This window comes from Thunnus albacares, chromosome 13 (genome assembly GCF_914725855.1).
Source record: "Thunnus albacares chromosome 13, fThuAlb1.1, whole genome shotgun sequence".
NCBI classification, from domain to species: domain Eukaryota; kingdom Metazoa; phylum Chordata; class Actinopteri; order Scombriformes; family Scombridae; genus Thunnus; species Thunnus albacares.
Genome location: NC_058118.1, coordinates 18,330,300 through 18,351,571, shown reverse-complemented (window position 1 = coordinate 18,351,571; position 21,272 = coordinate 18,330,300). Strand labels below are relative to the sequence as shown.

Below are 21,272 nucleotides of genomic sequence, written 5' to 3'. Positions count from 1 at the left end.
AACATTTCCAGCCCATTGTAAAATGACATTGAACGTTTAAGAAGTGACTTTCACACATTACAGTTAGAGACGCTGCCTTTATATTTATGATGCAGCTCTGACAACAGCATGTTCAGATTAGTCCAGATTGCAGTCATAAAAATCAAACATGTTTGATATGATAGTGACACTTCTGACTGATATAAGGCTCAGTAAAGAAGTAAGACTTGAATCCATGACTCAAGCACACTGCTGGTGAACATAAGCTGACTGTGTATGAGCTTTACTATTTTGTGTCAACTAGACTTGCTACATTCAGTCTTGCCATTTCAGTCTTCATGGGCAGTTGGGGCTGTTGATGTGCAGAAATAAATGAAGAAATATACAATGCATCCTGCTTTAGTCTGAGCCATATGATAATCCAGTGTTTATAACAACAAAATAAATAAAGCACAAGCTACACTTTAAACCAGCAGTTGTCAGGCACAACAAAAGAAGAGGCATTGAAAATTAAGTAGGCGTTTTATTTCATTCATATACCAAAACTGTCTGGATAAAGCTTTGAATCAAGTTCGAATGGCAATAACCTGAGAATGAAACTATCAATTAAAAAAACATCTTCATAATCACATCATTTAACCACCTAAACTGGCCTACAGTACTGCTGTCATCTATTTAATGGTTCTCCTTTGTCTTCTTATCTCTATCTCATCTTTACCTCTTTCACAAGTAAAAAGTTATTAAAGTGATAGTCCACCCAAAATTGATATATTTATACTCTGTAGGCTTGAAATGTGGTGTAAAAATGTTGTTGCTACGGTCAGTTTGAATTCACATGGCTAAACACTGCTTCTGCATCACGCTACCACCTTTCTCAAAGCAGTAGTGCATTTATCCATGTCATGGTGGGGTGCACGTTAATTATAATCTCATCATTTATGCTGTTACCATTTATTAAACAGTCTCTTTTTGTCTTGCTCACTCTGATCTCTCACTTGGTCTGTATTTCATTTTCTCTTTTTCCATCTCAGACTCTTTTCCTTCTGTTTTGAAACAAAAAAAAATGAAAGCGTCAATTATCCTCATACAGTACATCATGCTGAGATATAAAAGGCTTCATTCTCTCCGGCGAACAGAGAAGGGAGATAGGAATAAGGCAGCTTACCAGTAGATAAAATGAATGCAAAATGTTTGCATCACTTTAATTTAAATGATAACTCCGTTGTAGAACCAAGGTTTTTATCAAGGAGAGGGGCACAGATGCAAAATAATGTGACAACAAAAAAGTGATTATGTGTTTGTGTTATCACAAGCCATGTTCACTGCACACAGTAATTGTATTTTATGATTTTGTGCCTGCTGCACAGTCACAATTCCCCTTTCCAATGATGGCTTATGTTTCCTAGTAGTGCTTCGAAACACCCCACCAAGAACATTTTGGATTAGAGCAATATTGCCGCTGAGACAATTCTGACAAACCGATAGCGCATCGGACACACTCTTACTCATAGCTACACACTCTCATTCTCTCATTCACTCTCTGTATGCCAAGCATGGATGTCAGCCAAATGCTGCTATTTGCTGGAGCAGGACTGGCATTTCTCCAGACCATGGGGGTAGCAGGCCTGGCAACGCAGATCACTGATGGACTCATTGAAGCGGTTGGCCAGCATGGACAGCTTGCTACCGTGACACAGAGAGCATGGAGCGCAGCCTGAACCGCCACAATGCTGGCAGCTGTCGGCCTCCTGGAGACAGAAGAAACACATTAGAGGAGAGAAGAGGAGGAGGAGAAAGAGGAGGTGAAAGAGAGGAACTGTGAGGTGAAGCAAAGGGTAAAAAGGGGAGGAAGAGATGGGAATGGGTGAGAAGGGCAACGAACATAGGAATCGAGCTTGAGTTAAGTTGGGCAAGTTCACAGAGAGGGGAAGTTTTGTCAGCCATGTATATTAGATATCACATCAAATGTATCACACAGCTATATTGAATACTAATATCTGATTGGTCATTAGAGGTTAGTTTGGGATTTGTTACTTTTGAATAAGATACAATACATCTGCTTTGCGTGAGAAACTGTTTTTAAACATTTTAACATATTACTCATTTTTACACACCAACTGTTTCAAAACTGATTAACTTGCAACACCTTAAGCCATGTTCATAAACAGCCAGCATTAACACAGCTATTTAGTTTAACGGGCCTGCCTGCTGGCAAACAATAAACAACATTAACAACACAGAGGATTTTTTCAGATATTATTTTCAATCCAGTGTTGTAGCTGTGTAGCAGGATTATGTTGAACCAGCCAGTCGTTTTTATAGCCAGCAGGTTATTAATGCAAAATTTACAATAACAAGAAGCTGCTTGTAGATTATTGACACCATGAGGATAAACAAGAGATGTGCAATAAGAATACCGTGCATCTAAATCTTTCAAATGACTGGATGCCGTGATTCACAGTGAAAGCTCTGCACAATGAGATCTGTAGATTTTCCTAAACAAACAGGACAATAATTCTGGAAAAATATGATACTTAAGTTAAAAGTGTAATTTTTTGATACTTCAGGTGCTACAAACTAGATGCCATTCAAAGTCAGTAACAGTGTTGGAATAATAATCCACTCAAGACTCTTACACAATTCAAGCAGACCACTTAATGCTCTACAAATAGCATGTTAAAAACACACATAGTTGTGTGTCCACGACTGGATAGCCACATGGCTGCAATTAAGTGATTGATCCACTATATTGTGATGATAAGCTTTAGTAGCGACTGTAGAAAAGGGGGTAAACAGATGCAGAATTTGTGCGCATACATACAAAGTAGAAATCAAAACCATGTGCTAGAAATAAAGACAATGAAAGATGAACTACTTTGAAGTTTGAGAAACAAAGGCAAAACATGATAAAGGAAAGAACGTAACAAAGAGCAGTGAGATTGCTAAATAATGGGGGGAAAAAAAAGCTGAGAATGAACTTTTTTTTCAAGAGGCAGAGGAAAATGAGAAAATAACGAGAGAGGTGAGAAAAGGATAGAGGGAGTGCGAGGAAGAGAACAGTAATCAGCAAAGGAGGTGAGAGGGAGGGAATAATAGTGAGCCGGGTATCCTTGCAGGCTGATAAGTGGCAGGCAAATGCTGCAAGGGCAGAGTAAAACTGTGGACTCATCAGTATCTGTTCACAGTTGACAGATAACACTAGGACAACGGGATGGTGGTTGTTGCAGCGGGAGGGGGAACGAGGAACAGAAAAGAGAAGGGGTAGAAATAAAGTGGACAATACAAGGGAACACGGAGGAGATTGTGAGATGAGAGCAAACACCCCTCTGTTAACAGTTTCAAATAACAACAGTATGGCTGCACATACAATCCTGCAGTCTCTTAAAAGCAAAGAAACAGTCAGGAAAGGATGGCTGAAAACATATGCAGAGAGAGAGAAAGGAGGGGGGGGGGGACATGGTGAGATCGAGAGTACCAAGAAACAGAGATGGGGTAATAAAACTCTACTGCACCACTGAGAATAATTTGGCCAAGCACCATTACCTTGGTGTCTGTGTTGCTGATCTGTTTCTCCTCCTTCTCCTCTCCCTCCTGTGTACAAAGCGCTTTAGCCCTCCTCCTGCTCCCCCTCTCCCTGGCCTTTGGGTATCCCTCCAAGTCCACAGGGGGCACTACATGGTGCCGCAAAGCTTCAGGCTTCCTCGGTGGTGCTCTGATGATGCGCAGATTGCTGGTGTAGATGATTATCTTGCCAAAGTCCAAAACTGAGGACTGAAGGAAACAGCAAATAGAAAATATTGACAACATCTGGTGCATCCAGATGCAAGATTAAGTATTTTAATTATGCTCTGCTTGTGTTAGATATGTCCTACATTTCCCAGATTTCATTCCAGCAACACTGTGAGAGAGTGTGCCCACTTCTAGCTGTTGCCTTTACAGTATGTGTGGGTGAGAAGAGGTTTTCCAGTTGAACGCATGCTGAGGAGTCACACTCCTTGTGCAAAACTAACATGCTTCATATGCTGTGTTCTGGTCTGTTGAGGCATCTGGTGGAGGAGAAAAAGGATTCTAACTCCTCTTTTAACACAGATTTTTCATCTGCATGATTGTCAAACACAATTATCTGGAGCCTGGAGAGATGCCGAGAAGCCCTTTGATACTGGCAAAAATAGGATCTATTGATGTTTATTTATTTATGTCCTCATCCATTCATTGCACTTATTTACTTATTGCATTTCACTACAGTTGGTTATCCATGGGAACAAAACAACCACATTGGTCCAGAGATGAAATGCACATTACTGATAACTATTTTTTTGTTATAGGAATGTACAATAAGAAACCTCCACCAGCAGAAACAGTAACTTCTTTCCAGAAGCTGTTGCTCTGTACTAAATAGCTGGACTGTACTGTTATCAAACTGAACTTTACATTTTACATCCCTCATTTAATCTTTGCACTTGTCACTCAAATTATCAAACTGGACTTTACTTCGTACATGGCATTCCACCTCCGCTGTTATATAATTTAATAATTTATTGCACATGTCACATTTAATTTTTGCACTTGTCACTTTCATATATTTCATACCCTTCATTTCTTCCTCTATAGCACAGTCCATGTTTCTTTTGCACAGTCAATATTTCATTTCAAGTTTTATATCCCATTTCACAACTATTATAATTCTATTCTGTAAATAGATTTTGCTTTTGCTATATTTTCATTCTTTATTCTTCTATGTTGCATTTGTGGGAGCAAACACCAAGACAGATTCTTTGTATGCTTGCATACTTGGCTAATTAAACTGATTTGGATTCTGAATATATGTACTATAAAGGGCAGCATTTTGTCACCAAGGACTCAGTGATAACTTCGCTAATCACTAACAGCATTTCTGACTTTTCCAAATTTACTTTCTGTTAAAACATCAAGAAATGAAACACAGATGAAGAACATTTTGCTTCAGTGAATCTCTCTTATTATAAAACAGACAGAGGAAAGCACTAAAGGCGTATAGCAAGGAAGTCAATAGACCTTGCACAATAGGGGTTCTCCTCTAGCACCACTGTGCCATTCTTTCAATGATGCCCACTAATTCCAGATTGCTGTCATCCACTGATAAATGTGATAAATACTGGCCTTGGTCACCAGGACAAGCATGACTTTGTTTAGAGGATAAAAGAATGAAGCTGACACTGAGCCAGCAGGCAATGTAGCTGACCTCCCTCTCAGCACGCTGCACTAATGAAGCCACTGTCACAGCAGCTCAGTAAAAGTGTATTTCTCCTGTCAGATGAACAATTTTGTTGGTGTTGTTGTTCCTCTTTAATTGTTGTACCATTTTCTCTGAGCAGCAGTTGATGTTTTAATTACCCAAGGATCTGTCTCATTTTCTATTTTAAATCTTGATCACTTATTCTGTTCTAAAGTTGCCTGAATTAATTATCAAATTACTTTGTGTTAGCTGATAATTGTGTACATGTTTATTTTGGTGTTTCTGTTTGGTTTTCAGCATATGTAGACGTGCAATGCTCTGTGGGGTTTAAAAAATAAAAGCCAACTCTTTCTCCGAGAAGCTGTGATACTTTCTTATTATCATTCCTTTTATGTAAGTATGTCCAAAGAGACACTGCATACTGATTATGCTCCAAAATTAGTAATTTACCATTGAAAGAGTGCCACAAACTCCTAATTATAATTTAAGGTGTTAAAAGACTTCTTCTGTAGGTGTTGTTGAGATAGCAAACAATGATTCTAGCATAACATGTATAAATAAGTACACGTTGAACTGACAATGTTTCTTTAGTGCTAAATTGCACTTGAAATTAATACAAAGTACAAATAATCCAAAGAGCCTTACAGGAAAGATAAAATACATGAATCCAATAAACTTCACATGCCACCATGCACATAAACACAGACACACACTGGATCACATCAAGTGGTCAGGCACAGTTCAAATTCAATGATGTTGAAATGTGTTTTACTTTGTTTAAACTTTCAACAGACTAAGAAGACACAACAGAATAAGGAGGGGAAATGCTGAATTCTGGGAAGCTACAGAAAAGGCTCTGACACCATTTGATTTTCCCATCAATTTTTGTGCTCATTTGATTATATGATTTTAAGCTATTAGAGTTCGTGGAGAGGAAATCAAAAAACCATCTTGTTACCCTTTAAATAGAAATAGATGCAGTACATGAACTCAGTTACAGTTTTTATGAACCTCATCTTTTTTAGAGATGTTGAAATTTCAAAATTTCAAAAAAAAAAAAAAAAATCTCTCATTATAACTCAAACAGTGCAGAGAGGCCCATGCCCTGTGTTAGACTGGGCATTGGGGGTGTGCAGGTGTGCAAGGTCAGGGCTGGACCCCTGGTAGATGGGGCACAGAGGGAAAGAGGGCACAATCAGCATAAATCTATCACAGGTGTCAAAATTAGGATATTGCTTCTTTGACCAGATAATAGACCCCTATTGTGAGGAAAAAGATCATTTGTTTGCTATTTGAAAAGGGCAATTCGCACACACATAAATTATCATCAGGATGTTAATGATACTGTTCTGTTTCAGTTTAGTATCACATAAAATAAACCATATGTTGCCATGATGGGCATTTTAATTAACACACAACACGACAATTGAGAGATTATTTTTCCAGTTCATTTGAACTGCACTAACAAATTAATTAAGGCAATTAAGACACATCTTACCACTTCACATTCAGACAGTGAAAACTGACAGTTCTATTGGGGAATCATTTTCTCTCTCTCATTTTGATTAATATTAAACTTCAGCAAGAATCAAAACCATTGAGCTGCATTGCTTACTTTGGCATCTCCATCTGCTTCGTCAGTCTTGCCTGCAGCAGGCTTGTAGCTTCCCATTCCTCTGTACACGTTTATCCTCTGGGCAATGAGCCCTGTTGGAGGATAGACACCTGGATACGGAATAAAATATGTTCATGTCAAGGTAGAGTGTGAACCTGTACCAGAGATTTCAGACTCAACTTCTGGTTTAATCCGCAAACAGCACATACTTTTTACTATTTTTGGCAGTCACGCTAGTCCTCTGAGGACTGCAGTGATCAGTCAACCCCATTCATAATTTATCAGTTACCAGTTTCTACCTACCTGACTGTCACAACCCAGACTAGCTGTGTTAGCCAGCATAGCATCCCAGCTAATAAATTTTGTGTCTTACTGTACTATATGCTAATTATATTTTAAAAATCTTAACAAGTATACTAATATTGCTCAATATTTGAGCATGTCCACAGTTTGATTGATGTCTTGCATGTGCCTCTATGATTCTTTGCTTGCTAACTGCCAAAGTAGTGAGCTATATTTTATTTTAGCTGCCATTCTGACTGCATCAACACTGCAGAAACAATGTGTTTCTTATACAACTGGATGGGAGAACCAACAGTTTCAGCTCAGCATGGGCTACTTCTCCATCAATAAACAAACAATGGCTGGAAAAAATACTGTATTTACTGTATATAGAGCATGCTGATGTTGATGTCAGTATAATGTAATCTTGAGATGTTCACCTTCAACATCACAAAGATTACTGTGATACTTGCTACTTGAGATGTTTGAAATCACACTGGCAGTTTTTGTATGCACACACAGTAAATGTAAACACACTAATGCATAACCATTTTCATTAGTGTAAAGCAAAAACATGCTCAGGCGACCGTGCCCAAAACAATCTCATGCAAACCACTGCACCGCATAGGCTGGAGTACCATATATAAATGTAATGTACAGATTTTGTTGGTCTCCATGGTTACCTGCTTACACGCAAGCCCTAACAAACAAACCTCAATGCAGTCATGCATATTAAGTAAGACAGTCAGTACAGGATGTTACACAATGATAACAACCGACCCTGTTGGTCCCCATGAGCATCCTCAAATCCACAGAGCTGCTCCATCTCAAGGTGACTGGGTGGGATCTTGCGGTGGACGAAGCTGTGAGGGTATTTCTCCTCTGGACTGTCCAGCTCCTGACCGTCCTCATACACGTGCTTCAGGACCCGACCACTGTAGGACGATGCCAGCTTGAACCTGACCTGTGGTTTTGAGTTAAATGAGACATGTTTTTACTCCACTCCTCTAAAGGTTTTTGCTGAGAGGAAGCATTGACATGTTAAGTACTATATGGAGACAAATTTGTATTGCTTGCTAGCATAGAAAAGAGGATTTGTGAGTTGAAAAAAATGCTGTTTGATCTGACAAGAGAAGTGCATACAAACATTTGTAGCATGTCAACATACAAGCTAACATCCAGTCTCATTCTCACCTTCAGTTTGCAGTTTAACAACATCACATGAACTTAGACACAGAAAACTATCTTCAACCTCAACAGCTTCATCTAGTTATGTGCTAAAATGTAAAGTCAATATGCCACTGATAGTAAAACTATTGCATATAACAACCATTTAAACAGAAATCTTGGTACCTAAATTTACTTATGTTGTATTTTCCTCAACAAGGCGCATTTATAAAAGTACTTCAAAACCCATCAAGTTGAACAAATGTGGTCCCATAAATGACTCACCTTTCTGGGCTTGGTGCCTTCATAGCGTTGATTCAGTTTTCTCTGGAGTTCCTCCATGGTGACTGATTGAGGAGGGGACGCAGAGGAAGTGTCAGTCCATCCAAAAAGCTCCTTACCTGGGGCAAATTGACATCAGTTGGACACCGTGGTGCCTGGTGTGATGAAAGGATGCACGGATGGATGGATGAAAGAATGGATTGATATGCAACTCGATGGAAGCACGGGATATGAGAGCCCGACTGAAAAGCTGTGTGTAAGGAGTGGGTGGAAGACTAGATGAGATAAAGCTCTTTCCGTGTTTCCTGCTTCTTGAGTTTGACTGTACCTGCTGTTTTAAGGGACCCACCTTTCTAGCTCCCCATGTTAAATTATTCACAGCTAGATCGTGTGTACAAAAGCGTGGTTGAGAAACCAGAAGCTCCGCCATCAAATAATTATGATCACCAGAATAGAAGGCAGTAGAAGCCTGTGTGCAGCTCTGTGTTTGTGTGTGTAAGGAGAGAAAGAGAGAGTGAGGCTGTGTGTGTGTGTGTGTGTGTATGTGTGTGTGGGAGTTGTTAGATAGTTGTGGGACTGCCAGTCTTTGGACTGGAGCCGAGTGCATCACTGTTGAAAAGTAAACATGAGAATTTATGTCTGCCGTTGTCACACTGAAAACCCTTATCAAAACTCTAATCAAAATATATACTAAGCTTAGAGTTGGATCAGACTGAATTTTTGCATTCCTAGTGTGTTTCTCTGTATCGTTCATATGTGCGTGTGGTTGAATGTGTGTTTCTGTGTGTAACGGATGTGTCTGTGCAAGGTGAATAATATAGTTCTTAGTTGAGTGCTAAAATGTCAGAGTGTTACTTCATTACTCAGTGGAGTCTGAGTCAGTCTCTTTAAAAGTCTAGTCTAAAGAGTCTACTATAGGGAATCTCAGGTGTTTAAAACAAAAAAAGATTATTTCATATACCTAACTGTCTTTTCTCAAGAAGACAGTGCACAGGGACCTTGTCTAGAATCAAAGAAGACTGAAAGATAGATCAAATAGACTTACAGCACAAATGAAAGTCCTTTATGTAACACTGACAAAACAAGAGAAATAAACTTCAGTACGGACAAAAAAACTTATCTGTAACTTGCAATATCTTGTGGATCTACCCTTAATGTTGCCAGCATTTCTGGGGATGATGCTTTCAAGAAATATTTTATGTAAAATTCAGCAAGAGTGATCCAGTATTTGCAACATTTCCTCTTATAGGCACCCAATGTACTAAATGTAAATGACTATATATAAAGTAAAATGAAAAATATTTCAGCTTAGATGGGTAACACAGATTTTATTTTATTTTTACTGAACTAAGTAAAACTGTACAGTTAAGTGAATTAACTTACAGAAAAGCATTTAATTTTATAAAGAAATCCTGGAAAGCACACAATTAAACTGTTCTCCATCCTAATTCTACAGTGTAATTATGTGAAGTGATGAGTCATACAATTCGTGTTTTAACTAAATTACCATTTGCTAAGTGTTTCTCTAATCTAGCGTAATGGCTCTAATTATTTGGTCAATTACTATCCTTATCTTGTATTTAACTTTCAATAACCTACTAGTGTGACAAATAGGAAGTGTTACCATGCATTAGACAGAGTGTAAAGACTCATAGTGTGGTACAGTCATATTAACTTACCTTTAGTAATTATATGCAGAAGCATTAGCCAATTTAAGTTTTAATAAACAATCATTAGATTCATACTTTATAACTCATGACATGAAATTGTGAAATGAGACTTTATCTCATACACTAGCATGCCAGTGAGCAATTTAATGAAGCCAAAGCATGCATTTCATACAGGTGAAATCATCTTTCAGTCTTTTATGATGAAAGTAAAAATAACAAATATGAAAACTGACTTACTGTTCAACCATGGCCACCAATAATTGAGAGAGCAGAGTAGCCTTTTCCTGTTAGACACACAACAGGCCTTTTTAACAGCAGACATTTTGATACTGTAGGAAAAACACAGGTGCTACTAATAGCATTAACTATGGCTCTGTTCTATTCAAGTGTCCCAGTAAGCCATGGATCATTGTCACACTGGAACAATGAGCCAGCATGCATAATACCAGGACCCTGAAACTGAAGCAGCTAAATGGAATTCAGCCATAATTACTTTTATAATTTACACCTGTGCTTTTTATACTGTGACATTATTATACTCAATAAGCTGAATGAGATCAATTTTGACCAAACATTTGTACTTTTACAGTCAAATAACTTTTGTCAGGAAATCTTTCCCTTTGAAATTGAAATGCTTATATGTAAAACACCTTATAGAACGAAAAAGGAGCTCATCGTCTTAGTTTATGAACTTGAAATCATGTTTCAATGGACAGCTCTCTAATTTGGTAGTGCACTGTACTGTCTGGGAAGCAGGGCAATGCTGATAAACCTTGCATTCTCAATAAAACAAAAAATATCCAAAAATTGGGTTAGGCCTTTCATAAGAAATTGTTTTTCTTTTTCATGAAAGAAAGAACCACCCAGATTTTTAAATTTTGTTCTTTGCCATTTCCAGAATTGGCCTGTGTGACTCTAATAGGCAATGATTCATGCTCACACACATCAGCATCCTTTTAAGCACAATTTTATCACTATTTCAGAGACTAATTTAAGATTTTAGTCCAATGTGTATGTGTGTTTACATGTTTTTTCATTTGTGAGTGCCTGTAACATCCAACGCATAAATGCATACATATTTGAATTATTCCATTATATTTGGAAAGTTTTATCTATATTTTGAGACTGCGAATTAGCAACTTTTTCTGCATCTTCCAGTGGCCATTTTGCAGAACAAACATTAATCTAACAAATGGGAGTCATTAACCCCCATGCATGTCGAGATCAATCTTATAATAATCCTTACAGATGACTGGAGAGCTGACAGAGAATGGAGGGTTCAAAAAGAGAGAGAAATAGAGAGAGTGAGTGGGAGAGCAATGCAAATAGACAGAGACCCTCGCTTGTCTTTTCCCTGACCGAAAGTCAGCTTAATCAGATATCAGAACAAGCAAGTATGGTCACTCAAGCGAGAAATTGTTTTGGGTGCATTGTTTAATGCAGTGGTTCTTAAAGTGTGGTCCGGGACCCCAGGGGTCTGTGGGGGGTTCCAGGGGGTCCCCAGCAAAAAATAACACAATGACAGAATGTATGACTATTTTGGTCATGGGTTTCATACATAAAATAAAAATCTTATCAGATTTGGGACCCTTTGACAAAATCTTATCAAATGGGGTCCGTGGTCTAATTTGTGTCAGTTTAGGGGTCCTTGACGTGAAAAAATTTGTGAACCACTGCTCTAAAGGTCATTAGTGGATGGGATGTAAACACAGCTGAGAGGAAGAGGAGGAGTACTCAGACTGTATTTTCTTGCCACAATTGCTCTGCTACAGCTTCATGTCTTACAGAGAAGTTGCTTAAATGTAACACACAAAAATAGTCAATTTTACTTGCAGATGCACAATTTCCCAATCTGGTATTTTTTATGAAAGACAAATATTAAATCCCCAAGCACACGCTCTCTTTTGTACATTTTCCTGAAAAGGTTGAAACTGAAATGTGTGCAGGGGTCTTGTAGCAGCAAACAAACAAAGATAAAAGTGATCTCTGAACAGGGGAGCTGTGGAGAGAGCACTATGAGTTCTCCCTATGATGAATAATGGAAATTAGTGACAGGTTGAAGCACTTGGGTTAGTAATACACTGTGCAGAGAGCCCCAGCCACAGGCTGTCATCTACACAATTATTAGACCAATTATAATGCTTGATGGGAAAGGGGGAAGAGAGATTGGGAAAGACAGTGAGGATGAACAACAAACGTGACACCTCAGGGAACTCATTTGCAAAAATTGCATAATCATAAAGTACATTTCTAGAACTTTGCAGACTTATTATGGAAGGTAGTGTATGGCAATAGAGGACAGGATCTGCAAAGAATTCATTATCAAAGTTAATAAAATCATGACATTTGATTTCCTCCTCATTGTGTAACATTTCTGCTTACATTATTCTCTTCATCAGAAGCCAGTTGCAGATTTATGCATCACTACATTAAAATAAGTTCAACACACACACTAATTCTTAAATAGAAATTAGTTTTTACTAAATATTTACACTTACTAACTGCCAGGTGTAAGTGTTGAGTCACCGACTGAAAAAGTAATAATGTGGTGAGTATATCTAACTACAACTGCAATTATATATATTGGAAAGGTTTTTAATTACATTTCACAAAAACATAACGTGATTAACACATGACCCAATGAAAACACACTTCAAATTACAAAACAGTATGCCAATAACATAACTAAGACAGATTGACAAAATAAGATTATTAGTGATATTTCATACTGTTTTCCACTCTCAAACTGCATGAATAATACAAATTCTGAAACACACATATGAAATATAAATAAAACATAATAACGAGGCAATATACAGTAAGGATAAGCAGTTAGATTTGTTTGGACCCCTAATGTCCAATGTAATGTTACAGCTTTTGATGCTACGTTGACTTCTTGTTTACATAGGAGATTATTTTTGATTGGACACCACAACAGATGTTGCCTAGCAACCATTTTTTTACTAGTTAATGCTGATGTGTAACACCCTCCCAGAATGACTCTTGTGAAAGTTCAAATGATGCACTCTATAGTTTTTTAAACAAGCTAAAAATGCTTCTGGAGTGATTTAGTGAGAGCAGAAAGATGAGGGCACTTTACAAGCCTTTGTTCAGTATACATCACAACAGTTCAACACATGGCTGTGAGCTTCCCACCAGCTGATGGAAACACAACATAAGTACCTCCTCTATGAGAGAGAGAAGACATACAGTACTAATGTAAAATGTCATTCATGAATGACAAAATAAAAAATGTTTCTTCAATATATAAATATATAATACACAAGTATTTAATGATGACATATCAAAATATGTACAAATGCAGATGCCCTTGTTTTTCAATCTATATAATATTTGGTGGTGCTGGACATACATTCTAATCTTCAGCTTTTCCTGGACTGCCATTGTGTTTTTATTGGATTAAGGATTGTCTGTTTACTTGATTTTAATCCAGAATAAACTCCCTCTCCTCAAGTGACATCTGCCACAGCCATTTCTGTCTTTGCAATGCAGCCAGACCCTCTCGAAATAACGACTTTCTCCAAAGCAAAGACAACCATTAGTTGGAGATTGAGGCAGCTGCCTCAATTTTCTTTGTTCCTATTGTTATTTTTGGAAACAAACAACCAAACAAACACAACTCTGGTATTTGGAACTGTTCAAAGCCATCAGGAACACACAGACATCCACATGAAAATCAAACATTCTAGTTTCTGAGGGGAAAAATGTATCTGGATATTGTATCCATCTTCTTGCCTGCATCTTATCACCTAACCAAACATCTTCTGTACAGGCTCAGGCTGCAGTAAGGATCAATATTTTCAGTTGGCCCATAGTTATGAGTCCACCGGGATTTTTCCTGATCCCCTATTGGATTCTTCCCTTTACACAGCTAATCTTTTTTCATTCATTTGATATAGATTTTCATTCTGATTCTCCAGAGACACATTCAGGCCATGCTGTTAATTCCCTTGATGTTTACGTTTTATGGCTTCATGGTAGCAATAAAGCACATGTGTTTGTGGTATTTTTTCATCTCTACAACTGATACCAAAGATTGCAGTTCTAACTGCTGGAATATTGTCCTAGTCTAGGAAGAGTACTGAAGTTGTGCACACCATCAGTTGACCAATCAGCTACCCCTATGATTACCAATCCCAAGTCACTCTCAAACAAATAAACAGGGTGGTCTTTACGAGCTAGTCTCTCTCCTCCAGTCATTCCCACATTCATCATTCTTGCCTGCAGTAGATTGCTTTCTATTTTATCATGTAAGTCTGTGGAGTCAATTCTGTATACTCCTGTTGATTTTATTGTGCTGCTGAATACATTTGGGGTATATCCTAAAGAGCATCAGAAGTTCAAACTGATGTTTCAACAGATTTCAAAATTCGCAATTTCCACTGACTTAACTTTAATAATGAATGAATAGATCGAAAGACTGAATTACACAGGGTAACTTGCAAGGAATGCATCTGCACTGATCTTTTAATCAAACAGTATTTTAGACATTTAAATAAAATTTTGACTGCCTAAATTTGCTACCTGATGAAATTTGAATTATCTAAGTAGTGCAAGGGATACGTAATTTCAGAGATACTTCACTGCCCATTTACACTGTTCCAAAAAATGTCCAGTCTCTCACAACCCTGTCATTGGCATACAGAAATTGTGTGACATTTTAATACTCAGGTTCAAGAATAATGAATTATGCATTTGTCTTTGACATCCTTTATTATGCTAATAAGAAAGGCTTGCCTATCTCAACTTTTTTCCCTGACACATTCTGACATGACAGCTACAAAGGAGTTTGGAATAGAAAGATAAAACTAATCTCTGTCAATACTGAAAGATTAGATATCTATCATTTGGGTTATACAACTCCCTTCTTTCTGTTTGGAAATTGAGCAAAAATGGAGGAGATTTGACAAAATGCGGGTGGAGTTCAGTTGTCATTTGTTGTCATTCAAATTCATTCAGTGTCTTTTGCAGGGTCCTTGCCATTTCACCAATGGATGTAATAAGAGAACTGGATACTGCATGAATGGAATGGCCTAATTTACTGATACAGCCCTTGGAGACTTTTCACCTAATGGAACAAATTCTCATAATACATATGCGTAAAAGTCATTATGGGAAAAAATTTTCATAGTTTTATAGACATTCTTTTTGTAATGATGGGAAAGAGTATTTTGGGGACACTGGATGTCATGTGATCATGCCGTTCCAATGGTGGCCTCTACTGCCAAAATCACCTCACAGCTCAGCACTGTTTATGAGGGGCTTGGTTCCACCAATGTAGCATTAACCACACGTGTTGCATGTAACGTCATGCACAACTTCAGTTTTTGCCCTCAGGAGGGTCCTGTCTTTAAGGTGTACCAGCAGAGATCTTAAGGTGTCTGGCAAGATGTTCTGACAGCCCAGCCATGTAATTGAGTCCCACTGGCTTGCTTCTGGTGATTTGAGCTGGCAGGGTCCGTCTTGGTCTTAAGTCGGGGTAGGATTCTCATCATCATTCAATCTTCGTTGGCCCTTACTACACCTTTTTCTCTCTGCCCTCCTCTTCACTAAAATGATCTTCTGTTCTGAGTAGAAGAATCCTCACCACAGATATTTCATGTCTCTGTGTATATTTTATGTGTCCTGTACACTGTGATATTTGTGCTCATGTCAGGCTTGACATGAACCCTGTGTCTTCTTTTTTCCTGTTGACTTGCAACTTGATTTGTGGGTTGATGTTATTGTTGGATGAAGCTGTCAATACTGGAGCAGTGCAGTAGTTCAGTGAAAGTGTCATCCACACACCAGCACCAGATGGGGTAGGAGCTGTCGACAGGGAAATCTTTTCAAAATGTTATACGTACAAATTGGCTACAATGACCCAATGTTTGTTTCTTTAGTTTGTTTGTAAAAAATCAATGAGCATTTAAAATCTTCATCTTAACAATGTTCTTAAATGTAAAACCTTTTGATAAAGTTGAGTGGCAGAGTTCTGTGTATTAGCAACTTGGATTCATTTTTCAGATAACTAGACAACTACAGTCACTTCACATGAAGATTTTCAAATGGGCCTTGCAACAAAATCCTACTCTTTTATAAATCATAGTGGGAGTATCTGTTGATTTCTGCCAGTTCCCTGCCTCCATTCCCCCACTGCTGTCCTGAATCTCATTTTAGCTGGGATTGCTGTTGGTGGAGACAGTCATGCATCATTTTTTGAGGAGAACTTTTTTCTGAGGATGAAATTAGAGCGAAGTGGAGAGGTCACAGGGGGCCTCTGTAGCATCCCAGCTGCAAGTTTCTGCATGAGCTTAAGGTTTGATGGGAGCTAAACACCACCACCACACAGCTAATTAAAAAATGAGATAGAAATTCAGTCCCAGTGAAATATTAAATATTAACTTGACTGTGACTTGCAACATCTATCATTTGATAGACACTGTAATTAAGATAATGAAGTTTAAATGCATTAGTAGTTCTATTTAAAACATTGCGGCTGTGGAACAGATTTTTTTAAATGACAGTCTAATCTAATTCAGTGTTGAAGGTTTTTGCTTTGTCATCATTTAAGTCACTTTGTAAACTTGGACAACTTATGCACTATGAGAGTTCCATATGTTATGTAATTTATATGTTAATTGCTATTATGATGTATGCTTTTTTGTGTTGAGATGACAAGTCAAACCGCTTTAGAATTACTTCTACTCCTAGTCATCATTTTGCTGTAAGAAAAGTCAGAGGTGATGGTAGTATTTTATCTTAAGAAAAAAGGTATAAGTATTTTAGCATATTGTTTAGTGTCATACAATGTTTATGTAGTGGGTAGTTGAACCTTGTAGTTATCAAGTTGTGTGTGAATTGTCTTGCTTCCTCCCATTTTTAACATAATGTGTGACTGTCAGTAAACACAAATGAATGAAACCAGTGTAAAAGACCTTTGTAAATTAGATGACACAGCCCTAATCTATTATCTGGGGTGCATATCTTCTTTTTTTTATTTTTTTCTGTAACCTTCAGAAAGGATGAGACATTAGTGTCTTCAGATGTAATTTAGGCAAATATGATCTTTCACGTTCATCTGTAGTTCATTGCTCCTTCCTTAACTCTCCTTGGTTCCCCATTATAGTCCCATCCATTTCCAATTGCAGCTTCTCACTTCCTCTCTCCTTCCATCTTTGTCTTTTTATTCTGTTCCTCTTGTACTCCTCCTCCCTCCTGCCTGTCAGCTGCCTGAGGGCAGAGCAAGAGAGTCAAACAGTGCAATTTGAGTTTGGTGCAGAAGGAGAGAGAGAATGTAAAATAGTGGTGGTTTCCATTTGAAATGCCAAAGGTCTTTTTTGTTGTTGTTGTTGTTGTAAACACCAAGCGATCATTACCTCCTTGTCTGCTGAGTCTTGAGGGGACAGTTCACCGTTGTGAACTCCTCATGTCACACTATGAGTAATTCCACCTCTCCCACTGTCAGCAGATTAATTGTAAGTCTCCAAAAAATTTGGCCTCAATGTGCCTTCAGGATAATGACCATTATGGAGGAATTGAAGCCAGTGTTTCTGACTGATCTCTATTCCGTTGTTGCCTGAATATAGGTGCTGCTGATATGAGAGTCAGTCAATACCTTTCCCCTTGGGAGTGCGTCAAAAATAGTACAGCCAAAATAATAAGTAGGTGTCTTTTAAAAGTGAGAGTTTCACCTTCCCTCCTTTTTTTTGACTTTGTGTGCTTTACTCACACAGAGTAAAAGTTCAGAGAGATGGGGAGAAAGAAAGAGGGAGAGTACACTACAGAAATGGGTGGCAAGGGTATGTACTGGCCCCAGGCTCTCATGGTGAGACTTGCCAAGTGTGATACTCTTGAACCCTCAAGGGTAAATAATCAAACTTTCCAAACATGTTGCTATGAACACAAAATGACTACTATAATGAACATCCATTGATGCCAGGGTAAGGTAGGATGTGAGACAGTAGCTAAGGTGGGTTTGAGGCATAAATAACAGTGAGAATGTTATTTAACTGTGTGCAGATTAAAAAAGATTTAAAGAAATGCAGCCTGCACTCATCGTGCACCCTCTTGGTTCATGGATATGGCATTAGATAGTTTCAATTTTAATTTACACATCCTGAATAGTTAGCATGTACACGTTGCATTATAACATCTGGGGAATAGACCTCCATTTGGGTTTAAATTTGGGGCTCAATGAGGCTTGTCTTGTGCACTCGGGTCCAAATGCATTATCATCAGCACAGTGAAACCAAAACTATTATTTCTCCATTTCAATCCATACCATCCAAACATTGAAAATGGATTAGATGAAGATCTATAGCTAGCAGCGAGCATATCCTGTACCTGAGTGATGGAGCTCATATTGCATAATGTATTTAGGGATGATAATAGGTATAACATAATATACATGAACTGTTAATGTGGAGACACAGAGAGACAGATTTACCCTGGCAATCATTTAAACAAAAAGCAGCAAGAATCCTAGCGGTTCTCGAATTTTTTCAAGTCAAGGACCCCTAAACTGACACAAATTAGACCATGGAGCCCCCACTGATAATATCTTTGCTTTTAGATGTTTATTTATTACAGAAAGTGTATGAAACCCATGGCCAAAATAGTCATACATTCTGTCATTGTGTTATTTATGGATGGAATTATAGTGAAAATAAAATTATTCCCCTTTTTGCTGGGGACCCCCTGGAACCCCCTCAAGGACCCCACTTTGAGAACCACTGCTTTAGTGGGATATTGTTGTACATTTATAATAACATGAGCATGCACAATGGGATTATGCCAGGGAAATGACAAAATAACAAGCATCACCTCATATTTATTGTAGCAGAGGCTTCTGAATCTTATCACTGGAGGGTTTTTTCCATTCCAACCTCCTCACAAAACACAAAAAAATATATAATATAATACAAAATATAGGACAATACAAAAATACAGACGTAAACACAATAATAAAAGAGAAGAATGCAACACTATGGAGTTCAGATAACAAATATAATAATTGTTATATACATATTATATTAATTGTTGTGATTCCTGTAAATGTGTGCTGTATGTCAATAATAACAACAGTCTATATGAGACACATTTCTCAATCTTTGACACATCAGAGAAGAAGCAACAGAGAGAAACACTTCTGGAGCTGGTAAGCCTCTGAACTACAATGCTTGACTGGTTATAAGAGCAGCAAAGCAGTGAGGCAAGCAGTTTGCTATTTTTTATAACCCTTTTTCTAAGTAAGTCCTCTGTGTGTTTGTGCACTTTTTTCTTCTTCTCATGGCTAATGATTTTTCTGAAAAACAAAAAGCAGCTTACCATCTCTTGGTTGGCTCTGTTGTCTGCTTGCACATTCTGTCTACTTAGCCTGTCCATCTCCTCCTGAATCCTGTACGATAAGCCAAAAACAAGAAATATCACCACACACGCACAAATACACACACATACACAAAAGAACATCTGAATAAAAAAATTCAGAGACTTTCAACAATGCAGCCAGAGCTGAAGTGAAGCAAGTTTTGGTGTGCCAAAAGGAAAGTGGTACATGAGCAATTAAAAAGCTAAAGGCTGCATGCCAAGTGAGAATATGTTGGCAATAGAAAAATAAAATAATGAAACATTCCATAAAAAATAAGACACCACTACAATAGTGCTACAAGTACTGCTATTGCTAACATACATGTAGGAAGGTATATTACTATATTAACTATAGTAAATTTTACAAACAAACATATCGAGATAGATGTGAAGGCGACAGCCAAAATATTAAGTGAAATGTGCTTAAAAGAAAATCAAAAATCAAAAAATGAACTATAAACATTGGGGAGGGGAATGATGGAACTTTTTTTAGCAGCGCAGAGATGTAAAAGGTTTTCCATCAAAGCAGGAAATCGAAAAATAAAATTCAGTCAGATACACTTACATCAAGGGATTGACCATTTATAGCAAAGGGTTAGATCTGGCGAAAAAGGCTTTGCTCTTGGAGGGATCTCTCAGGGAATCCAAGCAGCAATGAGGATTCTGCTAAGATAAATCCTCCCTTAATAAATACATATGAACACAACCTTAGTTAAATCAACAATATACTGTATATATGGATGAGGTTGGGGTGGTGGAGGGGGCTGCAGAAGCTAACAGTGTTTGTATGAGCTTTTACCAGCAATATAAACAGTGATAGTGTCAGGTTATAATGTATAATTACTGGCCACACAGTTATCAACGAACCAATGGTTGTTAAGTCAATTTGGAACTGCTGATTCCAATCAGCCAATGCAAGCATGAATTCAGTGTTCTGACTGAAGTAATGCTATGCTTCATGAGAAATACCAACACAGTCTCACATCAAAATATGTAATAGCTACGTTGGTCCACAGCGCAAAACGTATTCGTTTCAGATAGGGGTGGAGCCGAATCCGAATAAGGTATTTGGAAAAGCACAAGTGGCGTGTTTTTACAAATATTTATTTTGTACAAATATTTTAGAAGAGAGCCCTCCAAATGCTTTAGCCCTGCCTGGCCCTGTAAGCAAACTGCAATGGCTCCAGGAGAGATTGGGGTTTTGACACCAACTGCTCTTTCACTAGTTTCTCAAAGCATTTCATTATCTGGGACGTAAGGGCAACTGGCCTGAAATCATTAAGGACCTTGGGGTGTTTGACTTTTGCTATAGGAACAACTGTGGCCTGCTTGCATAGTTTAGGCACTGTCCGTTGTTTAAGTGACATTTGAAATATGTTACGGAAGACAGGTCCAAGCTGCTTAACACATGACTTGAGCAGATGACCACCTATCCTATCTTGGTCTAGACCCTTCCTGACTTTGCTACACTGAAAGGTCCTAATCACGCTTTGCTCATCAAAAAAAAAAGGGGGTCAAGTGGGGACAAGTCACCCCACTTTCCAACCTCACAGCTTCAATTTCATTTGCAAAATCCAGAACATCAAACCAGACCCATCAATATCCACCCTCCTATTGCTTTTTGCTGTAGCTCCAATGATTGTGTGCATTCCATCCCACGCAGACCCCGAATTATTTGTACTCAAGTCTCTCT

At 38.1% G+C, this 21,272-nt stretch overlaps 1 protein-coding gene across 1 annotated transcript; it reads right to left on the bottom strand.

The window, feature by feature from the left end:
• Positions 1-489: 489 nt before the first annotated feature.
• LOC122995737 (glutaredoxin domain-containing cysteine-rich protein 2) lies at positions 490-8,903 on the bottom strand. Its single transcript, XM_044371093.1, has 5 exons — positions 8,544-8,903; positions 7,872-8,055; positions 6,810-6,919; positions 3,523-3,750; positions 490-1,727 (listed from the first exon to the last, which is right to left on the bottom strand). Exons 1-5 carry the CDS (start codon positions 8,598-8,600, stop codon positions 1,554-1,556), a joined length of 753 nt encoding a protein of 250 aa, XP_044227028.1. The 5' UTR covers positions 8,601-8,903; the 3' UTR covers positions 490-1,553.
• Positions 8,904-21,272: the final 12,369 nt, after the last annotated feature.

Excerpts from the sequence above, each read along its gene's own strand:
- LOC122995737 (XM_044371093.1), bottom strand. The coding sequence starts at position 8,600 with ATGGAGGAACTCCAGAGAAAACTGAATCAACGCTATGAAGGCACCAAG. Across the intron at positions 8,056-8,543 it reads AAGGCACCAAGCCCAGAAAG|GTCAGGTTCAAGCTGGCATC; the intron begins GTGAGTCATTTA and ends TCAAAACCACAG. Across the intron at positions 6,920-7,871 it reads TGCTCATGGGGACCAACAGG|GTGTCTATCCTCCAACAGGG; the intron begins GTCGGTTGTTAT and ends TTCCGTATCCAG.